Source organism: Mesoplodon bidens (assembly GCF_964165515.1).
Source record: "Mesoplodon bidens genome assembly, chromosome: 15".
Taxonomy (NCBI): Eukaryota; Metazoa; Chordata; class Mammalia; order Artiodactyla; family Ziphiidae; genus Mesoplodon; species Mesoplodon bidens.
The window spans coordinates 14,197,550-14,213,513 of record NC_138171.1 but is presented as its reverse complement, the minus strand read 5'-3'; the positions used below and the strand labels follow the sequence as shown (position 1 = coordinate 14,213,513).

Sequence of the window (15,964 nt, the reverse complement as noted above, 5' to 3'; positions counted from 1 at the left end):
TGAAAGTGCGGAGTCCTAACCACTGGACTGCCAGGGAATTCCCTTTTTTGTTTGGGGGTTTTGTGGGTTTTGTTTTTTTGTTTTGGGTTTTTTTTTTTAGTTTGGCCATTTCTTAAAAAGTGAAATATACTCTTACCACATGACTCCACAGTCTTACTCCTAGGGATCCTCCCAAGAGAAATGGAAACATATATCCACACAGGACTTGTATGCAAATAATTATAGCAGCATTATCCATAATAGCCAAAAATGGGATGTGGTCCACCCATAGCCTGGAATACTATTCAGCAATAAAAAGGAATAAATTATTAATGCATATTACAACATGGATGAACTTCTAAAGCATGATGCTAAGGGAAAGAGGCCAGACACAAATACATGTTGTAATGATCCTGTTTCTAAGAAATATCTAGAAAAGGCAAACTCTAGAATAAGCAACAGATCAAGTGCTGCCTGAGGCTGGGGATGGGAGTGGGGGTTGACTGCAGACAGGCAGAGGGAACTTTGGGGGTGATGGAAATGTTCTAAAACTGCATCATGGTGATGGCTGCACAATTATAGCGATTTACTTTAAAAAGGAAATTTACTTTAAAAAGTGACATTTTTACAATGGAGGAATTGTATAGTGTATAAATGGTATAGTATATAATTGTATAGTACTATATCCCAAAAAACAGTTCTAAAAAGAAGCGGCAACGACAGTCTAGAGTCATGTTGAAAATGCAGACTTGAGCCAGACTGCCCGGGTTCCAGCCCCAGCGGCTGTCACTCACTATCTCTGTTGCCTTGAGCATGCTACTTAACCTTTTTCTCCGCTCACTTTCCCCGTGAGAAGCCCTGACACACACGAGCTCGCTGCTGTTATTGCTGTCACCGCCCTCTTCTTTCTCTGGGCTCCTGCTCCACTGACCCTTTTGCTCTTTCTTTAACCTGTCAAGCTAATCCCTACCTCAGGGTCTTTGACCTCAGTGTCTGTGAATACTCTTCCCCCAGGATGTTTCCATCACTGGCTTCCTCTTATCATTCCTGGCTCAGCTCAAATGTCATCTCAGAGGTCTTCCCTGACTACCCTACCTGAAATGACACCACACTCATTCATTCATTTACTCATTCATTCACTAAGTAGCATTTTCTAGTAGTAGTAGTAGTATCACTTATTTTTTTTTTTTTTGCGGTACGCGGGCCTCTCACCGTTGCGGCCCCTCCTGTTGCGGAGCACAGGCTCCAGACGCGCAGGCTCAGTGGCCATCGCTCACGGGCCCAGCCGCTCTGTGGCATGTGGGATCCTCCCGGACCGGGGCACGAACCCGTGTCCCCTGCATCGGCAGGCGGACTCTCAACCACTGTGCCACCAGGGAAACCCGTAGTATCACTTTTATCCCCATTTTACAGGTGGGACAACTGAAGCTCAAAGAGGAGAAGTCATTACACTCATTCATTTAATTCAAAACATAATTATTACCACCTTACACTCTTTAGAAAGGCTACAATTTTAAAAAAAAACAAAATAAGTGTTGGCAAGGATGTGGAGAAATTGGAACCCTTGCTCACTGTTGGTAGGAATGTAAAATGATGCAACCACTGTGGAAAAACAGTATGGCGGGTCCTCAAAAAGTTAAAAATAGAATTGCCAAATGACCCAGCAATTCTACTTCTGTGTATATACCCAAAAGAATTGAAAGCAGGGTCTCAAAGAGACATTTGTATACTTCTTGTGTTCATAGCAACATTATTCACAACAGCAAAAAGGCAAAAGCAAATCAGTGGCCGTCAGCAGATGAATGGATAAACAAAAATGGGATATATATACACTATGAAATATTATTCAGCCTTAAAAAGGAAGGAAATTCTGACACATGCTGTAGCATGGATGAACCTTGAAGACACTATACTAAGTAAAATAAGCCAGTCACAAAAGGATAAATACTGTATGACTCCACTTATATGAGTTCCCTAGGGTAGCCAGATTCATAGAGACAGAAAGTAGAATGGTGGTTGCTAGGGGCTGAGGGGAGGGGGTAAAATGGGACTTACTGTTTAATGGGCACATGGTTCTAGAGATGGATGGTGGTGACGGTTGCACAACGTTGTGAATGTACTTAATGCCACTTAATACACTTAACAGTGGTTAAAATGATATAAAATAGACAAACAACAAGGTCCTACTGTACAGCACAGGGAGCTCTATTCAACATCTTGTAATAACCTATAATGGAAAATAATCTGAAAAAGAATAGATACATATATGTATAACTGAATCATTTTGCTGTACACCTAAAACTAACACAACATTGCAAATTAACTATACTTCCATTTTTAAAAGATTTATTTCTCACCAGAATCCTTTGAAGGTGTTATCTATATTTTATTCATTAATATTATTAATGTATTATTAATTAAAATACTATTCACGTTATTCATTAATTCGTTGAGAGAACTGAGGTTCAGAGAGGTGCCAGAGTCACAGGTTCCATCCCGACCTGTCGGAGGACCTCAAAGACCCCACCTTTCTGCTGTGTCTTTCTCCTCCGTGTCCCTCTCTGACTGTAAAACACCTCATCTGTCCCTCCTTCCTGCAGGCACAGCAGGGATCTATCAAGGAGCAAATGGACTGACCAACGCAGCTGGCTTTGGAACTGTGCACCAGGTAGGCAGAGCTCCCCACCCTTAAATAGTCCCCTTAAATCCAGGCACGCAGAGAGCCCCCTTGTACCTATGAGCCCTACCAGAAACCGTGTCTCTGATGCCCTGGATTTGGAGAACACAGGGGCCAGACTGTACCAACAGCCATTGGAAAGATACAGTGTGGAGGCAGAGAAATTGGAATTGCTGGCAGATTTCCAAGATGACATGGGCTGCGTTATATGTTCCATCTTGATCTGAGTCTAAGACACCCATTGACCGTTGAATCTGGGATGGATGGATGCAGTAACCTGTGGTCTTTCACCAGACCCCAAGCTTCTCCAGGGTGAAATGATATCTTCTTCGCCTCTGCATCCCAGTGTCGAGTGCCCGACACAGAGTGGGAGCTTTATAAATGCTTGTTAGATTGAATTTAGTCAACACTGTGAAGATGGATGGATACTGGCTAATAGTCTGAGTCTCTTGGTTTCACTTAGAGAGTGAATTAAGAATTAACCCGCTAAAGGTGGACGGGAACTCTGTGCACTATTTGTGCACCTTTCCTGTAAGAACCTTCCGTGAGCTCCTTGCAGGGTTGAGAAGCACTGCTTTGTGGTGGGGCCGAACATTTGAAACAATGACTGTTGTAAGCAAAGCTTGATAAAGAAGATTGGCATTCTTCGATTTCATCTCCAGGACTCCCTCATAGGAGATTCTGGATCCCTAATGCTGTGTAGGCGCTACTGTGTTTGCACAATGCCCCCTCCCCCACCGTGAACCTAAAATGTCACCTAGTCTCGGGGTATGTGTATGTGGTCTTTATTACTCATTCATTTGTTCACTAATTTTTCCAGTATTTATTGACTGCCCATATGTGCCCAGCACAGCTGTGACCAAGACGGACGCTGTCAGGGCCACGTGCATGTCCCTCAGGGTGCACCTGTTGACCTCTAGCTGCCAGGCTCTGCACCCCTGGGCCCAAGGGTGTTTTCTGGAACCAATGTATACAGTAGGCAGGAAGTGCCAGGGAATTAAGTGTTCCCTGGGAGCAGCTCTCAAGCAAAGACTGGCTGGACTTGGTATATAAATACCCCAGCTCCCTTGCCCCTTGGGAGAGATCTTTCTGAGATGTGTTTTCTACCACCCCAGCATCCCCCTGGTAGAATTCAGCTCCAGTTCCCACTGGAGAAGCCCCTGTGCTGGCTGCCTTCCCTTCTCCCCTTTGCTGTCTCGCTTCCCCATTCCCCAACTGGTCTCTGCTTCACACCCCAAATCCGCTACTTGCACTTGAATCCTTGTCTTGGAGGTCTGCTTCTAGGGAAAGCCCCTAGAGCTTTTATTCTATAAAGAGCCCCTAGAGCTTTTATTCTATAAAAGCCCTCATAGAGCTTTTATTGTAATAGTGGGGAGACAGGGACAGACACAACAGACCCAGCCCGGGAGGCCCCTTACCCACATCAGCCTGACAGCCTTCCTCGTGGGTTTCCCTCTCCAGGACTATCCTTCCTACCCCGGCTTCCCACAGAGCCAGTACTCCCAGTATTACAGCTCGTCCTACAGCCCTCCTTACGTCCCGGCCGGCAGCATCTGCGCCTCTCCCCTCTCCACGTCCACCTACGTCCTGCAGGAGGAACCTCATAACGTCCCCAGCCAGAGTTCTGAGTCGCTTGGCGGTAAGTACAGTCACTGTCGTGTGGTCATTCCTGGCTGTGGTCTGAGCTCTTATATGAAGGATGGACTGGACATAGGTCCCAGTTGTAATGAACCGGCCACCCAAGAGCTAACTTCATCTTTTGTTGGCTTTTCTCTGTGTGTGTGTGTGTGTGTGTGTGTGTGTGTATGTGTGTATTTAATTGCACCCATGTTTAAAAGTTACAGATTTTTACCTAAAAATTCTAATGTCTGCCTTCTCTTGAAAGACGATCTGGTCACCCTAGGTCCACATTATTAAGTGACAGTGCTTGGCTGGAGCTGAGTAATGTCTGCCCCGTTCAGACAGGGTACACGTGACTCCACATCCAGGCCCCTTGGTGACGTACATTACTGTGCAACTAACTCGCCAGCCTACGGATTCATTCATTCGTTCCGTAAATCTGCTACGCACATGTCTTCTCTTTTATGAGCTGATTTAGGCTCGTCACCACTAAATAACATGACAGCCATAAATTAGAACATCCAGTGATTAGTAGATATTTCATTTTATTCTTCTTTTCTGAAACCTGTTTCTGGGGCTTTGTAGAAGCTGAACGAGCATGATGGTTTGTGAACATTTCATTCAATACATATTTATTGGTTGATGGCTAGAGAAAGAACAATATGGAGACTCACCTCTTTGTTCCTGAAGTTCTTGGTGCAGCTGTTGCTTTTAGCCCTTGTATTTTCCATCAGTTGGGGTGAGTTAGATAACACTGGTTTGGTGACAAATGGAGACAATGTGGCCAAGCATTTTTAAGTCAACTTTGAAGGACCTTTAGGGTTTGAGCATTGATTGTGGTCATTGTGACCTCATCCCAGAGTATAGAATAAATGCCTAATACCCACATTCCAATTTCCAAATTGCTTCCTTGGAAGAGTATGAAGTGTTACAAACTTTTCTTTGTCATAATCCTGAATTATCTTTGCCCATTCTGCTTTTCAGAATGTGGCCTCTCCACACTGGTTTCAGAACTGAAATATAAGCAGGAAATCTTCCAATAGATGCTACTATCTATCTATAATTTGATGGTGAACTGGATTCCAAAGACTTACTTCCCAAGAATTTGGGTTATGTGGGTAGGTCGTTTTTGTTCCCCATCAGGAGTGAACATAAAAGCTCATTGTGTCATTGAAATTTTTCTTTATCGTTTCCCCCTGTTCTTCATCTATCCCCTGGTCTAAGGTTCAACAATAAGTGGTTGAGATGGTTTTTACTGTGTGTCTAACAAGCTCACATAAAATCTAATGACATAAATAATTGTCAGCTATAACCGAGGTCTCTGGCCCCTTCTCCCCAGTGTCCGTTATAAAGGAACGGCATTTAAGCATACTCGTTTGCCCACGCACACACACACACGCTTATGCACTCTCTTAAAATTTCCCGTAAAAACTCCACTTTTGAAATTATCCAGGATCTGCTTGAGTGGTTGGTTCCAAATTCCAGAGGCTCAAGAGGTTTATATCTTACCGACAGGTCATGCTCACTCTTTGTGTTGCCCGGATATGGTGTCCTAATGCTCTTCTCCTCCCTGGCCCCCAGCCCTGCCACAGCACCATCTGCATCGACATGCATTAACAGTTACATTAAGCCCCAACAATTTGCAGATGATTGCAGGGCAGTTCGCTGATGGAGAGGGCAAAATCTGAACATCTGACGTTACTCAAGAGAAAAGACAAATCAGTAGTGGTTGCTTGAGGACTTTTTTCTTTTTAAGCTTTTAAGTGTGTTACAAATTATCTAAAAAGAGTTGTAGTATATTTTAAATTTCTTAGATCTTCTCCCTCAGTCAATAGAAGGAGGATTTTTTTTAATCTCTCAAGAAGAAACTTACAAGGTTCTTTCATGCAATTTGGCAACATCTAACAAAATTGAAAATGCATGTACTCTTTAACCCAGTTATTCTACTTCTAGAAACTTATCCTAAAGATAAATTCCCACATAGGTACAAAGACTTAAAAGAATATTTTTTGCAGCATTGCCATAGCAAAAGACTGAAAACAACCTAAATATCCATTAATAGGAGTCAAGTTAAATAAATGATGGTGTACCCACCATTGGCACACTATACATCTGTTAAAAAGAATAAGTAAGCTAGTTATATCTTCACTAATATGGATCTCTCTTTGAGCTATTGTGATATGTGAAAAACTATGATAGTGGCAGAACTATGTGCATAATATGATCCTGGAGTTTTTTTAAATATAAGTATAGTTTAATACCCATATTTGCATAGGAAATTTCTGGAAGGATGCAAAAAAACTGTTAACAGTCATTTTCTCTAGGGAGGAAACTAGAGGGAAAAGACTTGATATAACAGACAATAGGCCACTCCACTTAACAGCAAAATTCACATTTTTTCATGTGCACATGAAACATTTACCAAAATAGACATATTCTGGGCCATAAATCATGAAGTCTCGTTACATTTAAAAGGTTTCAAGGCATACAAAGTATGTTCTCTGAAAACAGTGGAATTAAATTAGAAATAAATAGCAAGAAGATTTTCGGAAAATTCTCAAATATTCGGAAACAAAGTAGCACGCTTCTAAATAACCCATGTGTGATGGTTAATTTTATGTGTCAACTGTCCAGGCTATGGGATGCCCAGACAGCTGGTTAAACATTATTTCTGGGTGTGTCTGTGAGAGTGTCTCCAGAAAACACTAGTATTTGAATCAGTAGACTGAGTAAAGGAGATGGCCCCCACCAATGAGGGCAGGCATCATTTAAATCCAATGAGGGCTCATCTTACAGAACAAAAAGGCAAAGGAAGAGTGATCTCTCTCTCCCTTTTATTAAGCTGTGACATTCATCTTTTCCTCAGACATTGGGGCTTCTAGTTCTAAGCCTTTGGACTCCAAGACTTACATCAGTGGCGGCCCCTTTCTTATCCCCCACCCCTGGATCTCAGGCCTTCAGGCTCAGACTGGGAGTTACACCATTAGCTCCCCTTGTTCTCAGGTCTTTAGACTCAGACTGAATTATACCACCAGTTTTCCTGGTTCTCCAGCTTGCAAGTGGCAAATTGTGGGACTTTTTGGCCTCTGTAACTGCATGAGTCAAATCCTATAAGAAGTCTCCATATATATAAATAAATATATATATATACACACACACACATATATATATATGTGTGTGTGTATACACACACACACACACACACACACACATATGTTGTGTTTCTCTAGAGAACCCTGGCTAATACACCACAAGTCAAAGGAAATATCAGAGGTAAATTTAAAAGTATTTTGAACCTAATGAAAATGAAAACACAGCGTATCAAAGTTTATGGAATGTCACTAACACAGTACTTAAAGGGAAATTTGTAGCACTAAATCCCTATATTAGAAAAGAAGAAAGGTTTTAAACCAAGCACCTTATCTTCCACCTTAAGAAACTAGAAGAGGAAAGGCAAACTACACCCAGAGTAAGTAGAGGACAGGAAATAACAAAGATCAGAATGGAAATCAATAAAATCTGAAAACAGAAAAACAATAGAGAAAATCATTAAAACCAAAACTTGGTTCTTTGAGAAGACCAATAAAATTGATAATACTCTACACAAGCTGATATGGGGAAAAAAGAGAAGATATAAATTACCAATAAAATGAGAGGTGACATTACTACAGACCTTATAGATATTAAAAGGCTAACAATGCAATAGTCAACAACTTAGATGAAATGAAGAAATTCCTTGTGGGACAAAAACTTCTGAAGCTTGTTCAAGAAGAAATAGGCCTATATCTACTAAACAAACTGAAATTTTTTTTGTTAAAAATGTTCCCACAAAGAAATTGCGAGGCCTATATGTCTTCACTGATTAATTCTACCAAACATTTAAGTAAGAAATATCAGTTCTACATTAATTCTTCAGGAAAATTGAAGAGGAAGGGATACTTCTGAACTCATTCTATGAGGAACGCATTACCCTGATGCCAAAACTAGGCAAAGATATTAAAAGAAAACAACAGACCAATATTTCTCATAAACGTAGATACAAAATTTCTAGACACAATGTTAGCAAATTAGCCCAACTGTATATTAAAGGATACTATATCATGACTAGTGGGGTTTATCTTAACGATGCAAAGTTGGTTTAAAATGTGAAAATTAATGTAACTCACCATATTAAGTAACTTGAAAGAAAAAAAAGAGATTATCTCAACAGATGCACAGAAAAACATTTGACAAAATCTATCATTTGTTTCTGATAAAAATTCCAAATTAGGGGTAGAAAGGAACTTCCTTTATCAGAAAAAGGCATGCAGTGGACTGAATATTTATATCCCTCCCCCCACAATTTATGTGTTGAAGACCTAATCCCCAGTGTAATGGTATTTGGAAGTGGGGGTATTTGGGAAGTAATTAGGTCATAAGGGTGGAGTCCTCAAAGTGGGATTAGTGCACTAATAAGAAGAGGTACAAGAGAGATGATATCTCTCTCTCTCCCCACCATGTGTGGAGACAAAAAGACATCCATCTGAAAACAAGAAGAGGACTCTCACCAGGAACCAAACTGGCCAGATCCTTGATCTTGAACTTTCCAGCCTCCAGAACTGTGAGAAATAAATCTCTATTGTATAAGCCACCCATCTATGGTGTTTTTTTTATAGCAGCCCAAACTGACTAAAATAGGACAGCTACAAAAAACCTACAGCTACCCACCTAGGACCAGAAACAAGACAAGGATGTCCACTCTTACCAATTCTATTCAGCATTATACTAGAGGTTTTAGGCAGTGCAATAAGGGAAGAAAAATAAATGAAAGTCATCTATATTGGAGAAAAAAAATCAAAACTTTATGAAGTAAAAAGAAGTAAAATGACATGATCACCTATGGAGAAAATCAGATAGCATCTACAAAAAGCTGCTAGAACTAAAAAGTGAGTTTAGCAATGTTGCAGGGTACTATAAAAACCAAGTGTATTTCTTTTTTTCTTTTTTTTTTTTTTTTTTTTTTTGCGGTACGCGGGCCTCTCACTGTTGTGGCCTCTCCCGTTGCGGAGCACAGGCTCCGGACGCGCAGGCTCAGCGGCCATGGCTCACGGGCCCAGCCGCTCCGCGGCACGTGGGATCCTCCCAGACCGGGGCACGAACCCGTGTCCCCTGCATCGGCAGGCGGACTCTCAACCACTGCGCCACCAGGGAAGCCCCCAAGTGTATTTCTATATGCTAACAACAAGCAGTAGGAAATAGAATATTTTTAAATGCCATTTATAGTAGCATCGAAAAATATGAAATATTTAGGGATAAATGTGACAAAAGATGTGCAATACTTGTACCCTTAAAACTGCAAAACACTACTGGGAGAGGTTAAAGAAGACTTTAGTAAATGAAGAGATATATCTCATTCACAGGTCAGAAGACTTACTGTTGTTAAGGTATCAATTCTCTACAAATTGATCAAACGCAACCTCTGTCAACATCCCAGGCTTTTTTTTTTTTTGTAGAAACTGCCAAGTTGATCCTGAACTTCATATGGAAGTACCAAGGACCTAGAATAGCCTTAACAACTCTCATATAGAAGAACAAAATTAGAATACTAACACTACCTGACTTTAAGACTTATTACAAAGCCGCAGTAATCAAGACAGTATGGTATTGACATAAAGATAGACTAGACCAGTAGATCAGTAGATCAGTGGACCAGCATAGAGAGTGCAGAAATAAACCACATGTATATGAATGTTTTTGACAAAGATTCAAAAGCAATAAAGGATAGTCTTCTCAACAAAAGATGCTAAAACGACTGGATATCTATATCCAGAAAAAACTGTACTTCAGTACATACCTCACATGACATACAAAAATTAACACAAAATAGAGCATAGACCTAAATATAAAACTTATATAAGAAAACAGGAGAAAATTTTTGTGCTTTTGGGTTAGGCAAAGGATTTCATATATAACACTAAAAGCATGATCCAAAAGGAAAAAATATTTGGTATAAATTGGACTTCATGAAAATTTAAAACTTTTGCTCTTCAAAAGACACTGTTAGGAGAATGAAAACACAAGTCACAGTCCAGAAGAATGTAATTGCAAAACATATATATGATAAAGTAAGTTGTATTAGTTAGAGGTCTCCAGGGAAATAGAAGCAGTAGGATATAGATGTAGATATAGACAGATAGGTATAGATGATATAGATAGAGATTTATTATAAGAATTGACTCATGTGGTTATGGAGGCCAAGAAGTCCCACAATCTGCCTTGCGCAAGCCGGAGAACCAGAAAAGCCAATATTATAATACGGTCTGAGTCAGAAGGCCCAAGAACCGGGAGTTCCAATGTCTGAGGGCAGGAGATGAATGTCCCAGCTCAAGAAGAGAGAGAATTTGCCCTTCCTATGCCTTTTTGTTTTATTTGGGCCCTCAATGGATTGGATGATGCCCACCCACATTGGTTAGGGCAGATCTTCTCTACTCAGCCTACTGATTCAAATGCTAATCTCTTCTGGAGATACTCCTCACAGACACACCCAGACATAATGTTTTACTAGCTATCTGGGCCTCCCTTGACACCCAGACATAATGTTTTACTAGCTATCTGGGCCTCCCTTGGCCCAGTCAAGTTGACATAAAATTAACCATCCAGAATATATTTTTTAAAACTCTCAAAACCAGTAATAAGAAAACAAGTAACCCAATAAAGAAATGGGCAAAGTACTTGAATAGACATTTCACCAAAGAAGATATAGGCATGGCAAAAAAAGCACATGATTAAGATGCTGAGTATTAGTCATTAGAGAAATGCAAATTAAATCCTCAGTGAGATACTACTACTACCCCCTAGAAAGGCTATAATTATAAAGACTGACCATACCAAAGGCTGGCAAGGTTGCAGAGCAACTAGAACTCCCTTAACCCTGCTGGTGGGAATGTGAACTGGTCCAGTCACTTTGGAAAACAATTTAGCAGTTTCGTAAAAAGTCAAACATAGGGACTTCCCTGGTGGTGCAGTGGATAAGACTGCGCTCCCAATGCAGGGGGCCTGGATTTGATCCAGGTCCAGGAACTAGATCCCACATGCATGCCGCAACTAAGGAGCCAGCAAGCCAAAACTAAGGAACCCACGAGCCACAACTAAGGAGCCCACCTGCCACAACTAAGACCTGATGCAACCAAATAAATATTTTTTTAAAAAAAAGGTCAAACGTAGACTTACCATATATCCTAGTAATCATGCTCTCTCATAAGAAGAAAGCTTATGTCTATACAAAGACTGATGAGTGACTGTTCATAAAAGCTTTATTTAGTCCAGCCCAAAACTAGAATCAACCCAAATGTCCATCCCCAGGTGAACAGGTGAACAAATGGTGATACATCCACACAATAGAATAGTACTCAGCAACACAAAGGAATGAACTTTTTTTTTTTTTTTTTTTTTTTGGTACACGGGCCTCTCACTGTTGTGGCCTCTCCCGTTGCGGAACACAGGCTCCGGACGCGCAGGCTCAACGGCCATGGCTCACGGGCCCAACCGCTCGGCGGTATGTGGGATCCTCCCAGACCGGGGCACGAACCCGTGTCCCCTGCATTGGCAGGCGGACTCTCAACCACTGCGCCACCAGGGAAGCCCTAGGAGTGAACTATTGATATACATGACAACATGGATTGAATCTCAGAACAGTTATGCTGGCTGAAAGAAGCCAGACAAGTGTGTGTGTGTGTGTGTGTGTGTACGTGTGTGTACACGCATACCGTGTGATGCCATTTGTTTAAAACTCTAAAAAATATAAACTAATTTATAGTGAAAGAAAGCAAATCCATGGTTGCCTGGGTGGGCAGCAGGAGGAAGAGACTATAAAGGAATTACAAGGAAACTCTTGGGTGCTGGATTTGTTCATTATCTTGATTATGGTGATGGTTTCATAGATGTGACCATATGTCAAAACTTACCAAACTGTGTGCTCTAAGTATGTGTGGTTTATTGTATGTCAATTATACCTCAATACAGTTGTTAAAGAAGTAAAAACATTAAAAAGGGAGAAATAAAAAGAGGGAAATGACTCCAAGAAAGATTCCTATAAATTGCTCTAGCATGTGTACCTCTGACTTTAACCTTGAATTTTGACCCTTCATTCTCAAGAATGTATATGGTCAGAAAGGGCTGCTTTTTTTGGCACCCCTAATAAATTGACTCTACATAACACCTTATTAGGACATTTTGTAGGTAGCTGGTGTTTCCTCCTCTTTTTAATATTTGCCTGGATTTTAATGGGGCCAACAAGTGTTTTCTAAGCCTCCCTAGCCTTAGAACTACCTAGTGAATCAGGATAAACTTTATTTATGACTCTTAAGCATCTGTGAATTTATTTAGTGCCTGTTCCTCATCCTCCAAAAGAAAGTCTTTGCTAGTTTGATGTTTGGGAATCTCTAAGGCTGTATCCTAAAAATTTGGGGGAGTTGGAGACAGCCCAACAGTTCTGACAACTCAAAATCACATCTTTTCTTATTATGTCCTTAGTCTGCTAAGCAGTTTTATAAATATTAAACAAAAAAAATTCAGTCCCTTGGGTTTTGGAGGGAACTATTCCTTCCAGGGTAGGAAAAAAATTAGTCCATTGCCAAGCAAGCATTTTTATACAAAAGTATTTTCCCCCCGATGATCCAAGAACTGGCAATTATGGAAGGAGAGATGGAGTCCACAGGGTACATTTGGGAGCTAAAACGAGCAGCTGTAAGATGAGAGTGGGATGGAATGTCCTCTACGGTTCCATGCTGGTTTACAGTTCTGTCACTCTAGTGACAAGGGCAGGCCCAAATGTTACTTCTGCCTCTACCACTAATTTGTAGGGTAACAACAGGATTACGTCATCTCACTAAGCCTCAGTTCCCTTGTTAGTTAAATAAAGATAATAAAGCCTACTAAGATGTATTTAAAACTTCTGTGCTTAAAAAACAACACACCTTGGAGGCTGGCTTTGGGACCTGAGTGCTGGGAACAAGTGCTGCCCACTTGTTCATTCAGGATTATTAGACAATTGCCCAAGGGCAGGACCCTGGCAGCCTCCCAGTACACCGTGTCCAGAAACACCACCTCGATGAGAAGCCACAGGTGCCCACCCTCGGCCCTGCACCTTCTCACTGATCCTCATGTGTGTGTAGGTCTAGTCAAGCCAGAACACAATTTAAATCATTTACTGACATCTCCTAATCGCCAGCGCTGTGCTGGCTGCTTTTGCCTGTATAATCTCAAATTGACAAATTTCTTAACAAGTAAAGCTTAAATGACTTGCTTTTAGTAGAGAAAGTGGAGCAAGCCGCCTAGGGATAGGAACCTAGAGAATTCTCCCCACACACGCCCCCTTCACCCCAAGGGAGGGATCTCTTAAAGGTAGAAGAGTTTGATGCCCAGGTACATATATATGTATATATATATATGTTATTTTCTTCCTTCTGTTGGTCTAGGGATTCTCAGGCTTTAGGATATATAGACAGTTGTAAACACAAAACTCCGTTCACTGGAATTGTAGCTCCCCAGCTGCCCCCGCCCTCACTTCTCTCAGATCCCTGCTCGGCTGTCCCCTTATCCATGAGGCCTCCCCTGTGCATGGCACAGGGAGATCAGCTCGGTGCTGTGTGACCACCTAGAGGGGTGGAATAGGGAGGGTGGGAGGGAGGCACAAGAGGGAGGGGATATGGGGATATAGGTATACATGTAGCTGAATCACTTTATTGTACAGCAGAAACTAACACAACATTGTAAAGCAATTATGCTCCAATAAAGATGTAAAACAAACAAACAAAAATTAGTAACCTCCCAGCACTCCTGCACTCTTATCCAATTTGTCAATTCTCTATAACATATGTCCCCCCCTGGCATATTATATATTTACTTGTCTGTCTAATGTGTCTCTCCTCTCTCTAGAATTTAGGTGCTATGGAACCAGTGCCTGGAACCATACCTACTCAGTGAATCTTTGCTGGATGTATGAATGATTATGAATGGGTGGTTTAAGGCACTTTAAAGAGTGATTTTGATTCTACGTGACCTTTGCCTTCGCTTCTGCCTTGGGGACCTCCCACTTTGGAGTCAGATGGTTCTGGTGTAATAGTTCGTGGGAGGACACACTCAGCCAAGTCTCTGATATGTCTGCCTTTCCCTCTCCTACGCCAGGTGAATATAACACACACAACGGACCTTCCACGCCAGCAAAAGAGGGAGACACAGACAGGCCGCACCGGGCCTCTGACGGGAAGCTCCGAGGCCGGTCTAAGCGGAGCAGTGACCCCTCCCCAGCAGGAGACAATGAGATTGAGGTAACTCACAGGCTTCTGCCTGACTTGGTGAATGTCATCTCCACATGTGGCCGGAACAGGAGGCGTCGGGCAGAGTTCTGTCTGGGGGAGAATGGCCCTGTGTGTTCACAAAGTACAGGAACAGAGTAAAGGGCCCTTGATGAAAAGGAGAGAAGAATTCGGTTGGCCACACGGAAGCACTGTTGACTGGCCAGGCCAGGAAAAGTGACCCTAGAGATGGTAAAGATGGGTGATTCTGTGAGCCACAACAACAGCACCTGGGGGCCTGCGAAAACCCAGACGGCTGGGGCCACCCCCCCAGAGTTTCCAATTCAGTAGATCTGGGACAGGGCCTGAGAATTCACATTTCCAACAAATTCCTAGACAATGCTGATGTGCATTGGGCACCACACTTTGAGAGCCTCCAGTAAAGACGACATTGGACAATGGACCTTCCCCACTGGGTTAGAGTGATTCTTAACCTTGGCTACATGATAGAATCACGTGGAATGCTTTTTAAAATTGAGATGCCCAGGCCCCATCCCAGACTAATTAACTAGACATTTCAAGTAGTTCTGAAAGTTCCCCTAGTGATTCTACTGTGGCTTAGATATTTATCTACCTGAAGACAGGAGGCTGGCTCAAATAAGTTTGCATCATTTCTGTAATTCGGAGTTTCTCGGTGGTTCGCCATCTGGGCTGCACATGAGAATCTCCTGGGGAGCTTTGAGAAACCTTCATTCTCAAGCCCAGATGAATTAAATCAGATTCCCTGGGGGTGGGACCCAGGTGTCAGTATGTTTAAGCTCCCTAGGTGATTCCAGTGCAGCCCAGGTTGAGAGCTACTGGTCTAAGGGATGTGCCAATCTTTATTATAACTAAGCAAGTGTGGGGTTATTGGTCAGGCACTGACATTTTCCCAAGCAAACAAACAAAAAAGAACAGCATGCATGAAAGATGGGGAAGACCACTAGAAGAGACAGAGGCAAGATGGATGCCCCCAAAACAGACAGAAGCAAGTGTTACCTATCAAGGGAGAAAAATGGGCACATGCACGAGTTCGTACTTGTTTGCAAAAGGCAGTCATTTTGCTGGCTTGAGTGTGCCATGGGTGTACATGGGTAGTACATGGGTAGTATTGGCAAAGCTTGAGTCACTGTCAAGATATCCAAATGCAGCATCATCACATCCCTATTGATAATCCTGTACAAATTTTGTAGCAGCTACAAAGTTCAGCTGGCAAACTCAGATAAGCTAAGAAATAGCATTTTCATCATTTCCTTAAAATCAGTGTCATTTTGACTCTGAGTCCCCACCCACCAGGGTGGTAGGAAATTCCATTTCATTATTGGGGCCTTTCCCCTCCCAGAATTATATGAGAATCTCAGGGTTCAAGTGGTCT

General features: G+C 42.0%; 1 protein-coding gene across 4 annotated transcripts in view; it reads left to right on the top strand.

Annotated features, from left to right (window-relative positions):
* Window positions 1-15,964, top strand: part of EYA2 (EYA transcriptional coactivator and phosphatase 2) — a 261,820-nt gene that overhangs the window by 167,238 nt on the left and 78,618 nt on the right. For all 4 annotated transcript variants that reach the window (XM_081256937.1, XM_081256939.1, XM_081256938.1 and 1 more), the window contains 3 exons: window positions 2,580-2,647; window positions 4,118-4,295; window positions 14,441-14,583. In XM_081256937.1, the coding sequence (XP_081113063.1) occupies window positions 2,580-2,647; window positions 4,118-4,295; window positions 14,441-14,583 (389 nt within the window). The remainder of the gene's footprint in view (window positions 1-2,579; window positions 2,648-4,117; window positions 4,296-14,440; window positions 14,584-15,964) is intronic.